Source organism: Centropristis striata, chromosome 2 (genome assembly GCF_030273125.1).
Source record: "Centropristis striata isolate RG_2023a ecotype Rhode Island chromosome 2, C.striata_1.0, whole genome shotgun sequence".
NCBI classification, from domain to species: domain Eukaryota; kingdom Metazoa; phylum Chordata; class Actinopteri; order Perciformes; family Serranidae; genus Centropristis; species Centropristis striata.
Genome location: NC_081518.1, coordinates 10,172,695 through 10,178,951, shown reverse-complemented (window position 1 = coordinate 10,178,951; position 6,257 = coordinate 10,172,695). Strand labels below are relative to the sequence as shown.

General features: G+C 37.7%; 1 protein-coding gene across 1 annotated transcript; it reads left to right on the top strand.

The window, feature by feature from the left end:
* The first annotated feature begins 410 nt into the window (after positions 1 to 410).
* On the top strand, positions 411 to 2,791 carry LOC131989334 (zinc finger protein 32-like). The gene is made up of 2 exons (XM_059354527.1): positions 411 to 607; positions 1,360 to 2,791. Exons 1-2 carry the CDS (start codon positions 442 to 444, stop codon positions 2,328 to 2,330), a joined length of 1,137 nt encoding a protein of 378 aa, XP_059210510.1. The 5' UTR covers positions 411 to 441; the 3' UTR covers positions 2,331 to 2,791.
* Positions 2,792 to 6,257: the final 3,466 nt, after the last annotated feature.

The window sequence follows — 6,257 nt, the reverse complement described above, 5'->3', positions numbered from 1 at the left end:
GTTTCTATCAGCAGTCTGTGTTGCCATGTCCGTTTATTATGCCTTTCCATAGTGCTGTTTTTTATCTTTACAAGCAGACTTCACCCTTTGCTACTTTTCTACTGCATGAAGCAAATTAATTCACCCATCTTATTAATTACACATGTAGGTGTTGAATAATTTTCCGCCTATTTAACAAAATGCTACTTTTCTGGTAGGCTACATTTTTTTTTTAAACTGAAAACACTAACGTTATATTTGTCCAAGGTGCTTACCCTATAACGAGATAGAGGGCAGTTTTAAAACCGTACTATCGTTTAAGAGTCTGAATGAGTGTCTTGACCTAATAACCTCAGGGATCATTTTACACGTTTCTCTCGCGATATCTGGCAACCCAGTAAGCAGCCCTCCCCCTGTCAGCCCGTCAGAAAACAGACTGGAGGTCCTCTGTCACCCGCGGAAATGTTCAAAACAGAGAAACTAAAAGCTTTGCTGAATGAGCGACTGAAAGCCGCCGCTGAGGACATATTCAGCATCTTTGAAACAACTATTAAAGAGTACGAGGAGGCGGTTTTTCGTTCAAAACAGGATGTCGACCAACAACGGAGGAGGCTGGTCGGGTTGAAAGGTAAGTTAGCAGCATGATGGACTCATGTCAACTTTATCCGCTGCACAGCGCCGAAACTGGAGAGTGTTTACTCTTGATTTACTTAGAAAATCGTTTGTTGGAACGTACTGGAGCCCCCTCCTGGGACACTCCCTAAATATTCAGCAAGTAGCGCCATTTTGCATCCCTGAAGGGAAGAGGGGGATGCAAAATGGCTGTCACTGGCAAACTGTGCCACACAACGGGTTTGTTGGTATCTTGGTAGGAGGATTATAGGTAACAGGTCCTGAGTCTGAAACCTTTTCACCTCCTTACCTCCTCCAGCAGCCAGGTTGGAGAAGAAAGAGGGATGGGTGGGTGGAGTCAAAAGGGTGAGAAAAAAATCATGAAAACTGTTTTTTTCTTTGCTTCTCTATTGTCAAAATAGATTTAGATAAGTCCATTTTGCCGCATAACAAGTGCACAAAATGTGATTAGTAGCCTATAACACAATAGGGCCGAACAATTTGGAAAAATGATCTAACTGCAATGATTTATAATTTGCTATATGATTTATTATTGTTGCCTTATTATTCTCAACTACAAAAAAAATACATTACACTGTTTATGGTGTGACTTTTGTATGGCAAGGATCTCTAATTAAACAGAACAAGATTATGTTTTTTTTCATAAGCCTGGCCTTTCTTGTGTAGTTTTCTGCTAAATATCCATTAACCAAAATATTTGATAAAGCTAAATCTGAAATGTCTTTTCTCATGTGTGATACTGTCCAGCCCCCTTGCAGCTCTCCATCCAGGAAGAGGACACTCCCTCTGAGCAGGATCACTGTGAGAAGAAGACAGACCTGTGTGAGGATGACCTGGAGCCCCCGCAGATTAAAGAAGAGCAGGAGGAGGAACTGTGGACCGCTCAGGCAGGGGAAAAGCAGCAGGGAGAAGCTGATACTAAAGACTCTATGTTTAATATAATTTATGTGCAAAGGAATGATGACGATGGAGGAGAGCTCCCAAATCAAAACCAAGGAGTTGAAAATAAAGGAGACCATTTGCTCAGCAGCTCACTTGAGCAGCTGAAATCTGAACCTGATAGAGAAGCCTGTGGTGCATCAGAGCCGACTGGTGACTGTCAGATGACTGGAGTCAGTGACGATGAATGGAGAGACAGCGGAGGATTTCACTCCAGTGGGAACAGGAAGAAACTACAGCAAGCTGGTGAGACAGCAGACAGGCCGTACACCTGCAGCGTCTGCAACATGAATTTCAGGATTAAATCCATTCTGACTCGCCACATGAAGACACACACGGGAGAGAAGCCTTACAGCTGCAGCATTTGTGGCAAAAGCTTCATCCAGCGCTCATATCTGCAGACTCACATGAACTCTCACTCCGGACAGAAACCGCACACGTGTAGATTCTGTGGCAGAGGGTTCACACAGGTTGGAAACATGAACGCCCACATACGAATCCACACGGGGGAGAAACCTCACCGCTGTGCTGACTGTGGTAAAAGTTTTAGAGAGAAAGCAGATCTCATCAAGCACACAATAATACACACTGGGGAGAAACCGTACATTTGCACTGTATGTAACATGAAATTCAGCGCTCAGTCTAATTTAACGCGCCACATGAAGACTCATTCAGGGGAGAGGCCATATAGTTGCACTGCATGTGGGAAAAGATTCATTCGGCGTTCCCATTTAGTTATTCACATGAAGACGCACACAGGAGAGAATCATACACCATAATTACAATTATTTTGGTCAATATTGAGATCAAGATTTATTTCACCAGGAAGTCTGAATTTATTGAACTTTACAAAAACAACAACATATCTTTTTAGCAGTTGATTTTCCCAAATTTAAAATATATATTGTTTTAAAGAAATACATGTAAAAAAAAAAAAAAGAGAGAGAGAGAGAGAGAAAAAGAAACCAAACAAATAATATATAAATATATTAAAATACTGTACAATGACGGTTTAATCTTGATTACATTGCTTTGATAATCGCTGGAAGCCAAAAATCTAATTCAATTAGTCGCTCAGCCCTGTCATAGTATTTACTTGATCATTTCCTGGGTAGAGTGGATGAAGATCCAAATGAGAGGAGTTAAAACATTTTAAAGTTTTTGTACAAACCGTGTTCTCTCTGTTGTTGATTTATAGTTGTGCACTGCAGAATAAAGGACTCAGCAAATTGTAAAACTACATGTTTCTCCAAGTTGTGTTGTGTGCAGTTCTCAAATGTAATTCCTGTTGAATGTGATACTCTACTGAATTAAGCAAAGGGGACGTTTTCCCTTCTCCATTTCCAATGATTTAGACCAATGAAGCTGGACAGCACAGATGTATTGAACATATTAGGCTTCGGCCATGTGGTTGGATCATTTGTTTGGTTATTAGCCTGCACAGCATAACAACACTGATATAATAAATATGGCCGACCTGGTTATGACCTCCATTCTCATGATTCACACAAAGATTTTCTTTTATATTGAAAATTCTACAGATCTGTTTATAATGATTGGATCAGGAATATTTAGAGATGTCGGAATGAATGGAAACAGATCATAGATGATCAGGAGGTTGTACAAGAAAAGAGAAATACAACCACACTTTCATGCCAGGCAGCCGGGGGAATTTAAAAAACATTTCTCTAGACACTGCAGAGGAAATCCTTCAATGCCCTAGGCAAACACTGACAAATCTAACTTTACCTTAATTGCTGCACAACCAGACTCAGTGGAATTTGTTTTTGGTAGAGTAATGTGTAAGTAACCCTCAGTAAACCCTGTCAGCAGGACAACATGTTTACCGATACTGGCTGGATACCAAATCCAACAAATATTGGAGCATAGTTATTCTAAACACTTACAGGCTTACAAAATTAAAAGTTGCACTCCAGTATAACATTTAAGAGCAATCATTGATTTATTATGTAACCATTTTTGTGACTTTTTTTCAATACCAATTGACATTTTTAGATAATCTAAAATGTCACCTTTTTTACCTAATTCTTACTTTACTTATTTCTTCAAATTGCCACTTCTTCCAATGATAATCCCTTAATAAACCATCATGTCTTGGTTAATAAATATTAAATAATTTATGGTGGCCATGTAAGAGGAGTCAGTTTTACAAGAGTTTCCAAAGATAAGAACACAGAAGAGTGGGACTGAGTAGATAATATTAGATGATACTTTATTGCTCCCACAACAGGGACATTCACTAACTGCTGTTAGTGCTGCGGTTCAACTGCAAATCTTAGGTCTCGCACAAAAACTTACGGCAACTGAGCTACTAGATTTTTTTTCTTTTTTTCTGCACAAGACAAAGACCACAGACATGCAAGCTGCCTGAGGAAACAGGGTTAGTAAACACTACATATTAGGATGCAAATTCTTCCTAATGCTAAGCATGATTTTATTCTACAATACTAGTGTTAATGTTGCTGAGTGTGGCTGTTTAAGTATGTTTGGTGTTTTCACTTCAATGTATACTACTGTATGTTCATTTCTGTAAATTTTCACTGATGAAAATTAAATTAGATAGATGCTTTTTACTGAAACCTTAAAAAAAACGGCCCTGGGTGGGCATCACATCTGGTTTTATATACTGTGTATAAAACTGATGGTCCCGTATTCTACAGGTTGCAAATGTTAAATGCTTGCACAGAAGAGAGGACCTTGGAATCATATTGACTTTTAATGATTCACAAAGGCATAATGCATTTTGAGACATAGTTTAGGGCTATTTTAATAAAGAGTTCTGCTTTGCTGCTAACACAAAGAACCCTTCTGATAGAATCAAAACAACAGCTCTGTTGGAATGGACATGAAATATTTACGTCTCTAAATACTGGTTACTGCTTGGATCCTGATTATCCAATCACAATCATGTCATGACTTTGAGTACGCTCTGAGAGAGTGACAGACATCGGACAAGACAAACATGGTGCAGCGACTGCAGAAAGGAAGGAGTAAGAGCCCATTTTCAATCAAAAATATAAATGTATGTTCATGCTGGCCAAACAAATCTGCTGTCTGCATAATTGTAACTGTTACAAATATTTGAAGTTATTTTGAACATATATCATTTATTTACAGGAATTTTTCAAAGTCCGATGTCCATTGCAATGGGCAGTTGGGCGACTTTAGCTAACACTCAGATGTTTAGTGTCAATATATTAAGGAACAAAATACCTGTAAGCTAGGTAAAGTGTGGTGTCACAGTTTATTTATTCATGATAATATTTTTTTTAAATATACACTGCTCAAAAAAACATCAAACATCAGATCTTGATGAACAATTTGTTCAAGGTGAGAATCTTTACTGATGTACATTGTATAAGAAATCAAAATCACATAAAACGGCCAATGAAAAATTTACATCCCAGGCTGATCCAACTTTCATGAATTTTTCACAGACACTCATAATGAAACTCAGTAGTGTGTATGGCCTCCCCGTGCCAGTATGCACTCTTGACAATGTCTGAGCATGCTCCTGATGAGTCGGTGGATGGTGCCTGGGAGGATATTCTCCCAGACCTGGATCAGGGCATCAGTGAGCTCCTGGACAGCCTGTGGTGGCACTTGGACTAACTATAACGTTCCATAGGTGCTCAATTGCACCTAGGCCAGGGGAACATGAGGGAACATGAAGCCAGTCAATGGCATCAATGCTTTCATCGTCCAGAAGTGTGGTATTAGTACTTTTACTGAAGTAAAGGATCTGAATACTTCTTCCACTACTGTCTTTTTTACTTCTTTACTTTTTTTATTTTACTTTTTTTTAACATTTATTTTTCTTTCTTTCTTTTCTTTTTTTTTTTTTATAATTTTTTATTTAAAAAATTCCGCTTCTGCGCATGCGCGGCTTTTTCCGCTTCTGCGCATTGTCCAGAAAAGCCGCGCATGCGTAGAACCACAAAAAGCAGCGCATGCGCAAAAGCGAAACCGGCCGCGCATGCGCAGAAACGCAGAAAAAAAAATAAAAATAGAAAATTAAAAAATTAAAAAAAATAAAAAAATTAAAAAATTAAAAAAAAATTAAAAATTAAAAAAAAAAATAAAGAAAAAAAAATACATGTAAAAAAACACTTAAGGCAATGAAATTCATAGGGGTGGTATAGACTGGCCCCTGTAACGCACACACCCCGACGGCAGCATGCCCCGAAACGCGTGTACTGCGAGGGCCCGTTCAGTACTGCTTGTTATACTATGGCACCCGGGCTGTCTTCAGTATTTAGTGAATTTTTTCATTTTACTGGGAAAATATTTTATTCATAAGCAAAAATTTTCTGCCTCCAAGCCAACCTTTCCTCATTTTTTGGTTGAATTTAATTCACTTTATAAATCTTTAGCCCTGGTTAAAAATAAAAAGAATATACAATTTCTAGATTACTAAAAAATATTTGATGTACTCTCTGGCATTTTATGATGTAATGATTTTGTATTAGCTATTAGTATTTATTCATTTATTTTGTTTTTTTATTATTTAGGTTCTATCTTATCTGAGACTTTGGGAATACATTCTGTAAATTCATTTATTTTATTTATTGACTTTTCGTTTTTGTATCTGTGAAAGAGCTCTTATGTATTGTGGAATGTGTTAATGTTTGACATAATTTGTAAATTGAATACTTAAATAAAGTAAAAAAAAAAATTAAAAAAAA

Excerpts from the sequence above, each read along its gene's own strand:
- LOC131989334 (XM_059354527.1), top strand. The coding sequence starts at position 442 with ATGTTCAAAACAGAGAAACTAAAAGCTTTGCTGAATGAGCGACTGAAA. Across the intron at positions 608-1,359 it reads GAGGCTGGTCGGGTTGAAAG|CCCCCTTGCAGCTCTCCATC; the intron begins GTAAGTTAGCAG and ends GATACTGTCCAG.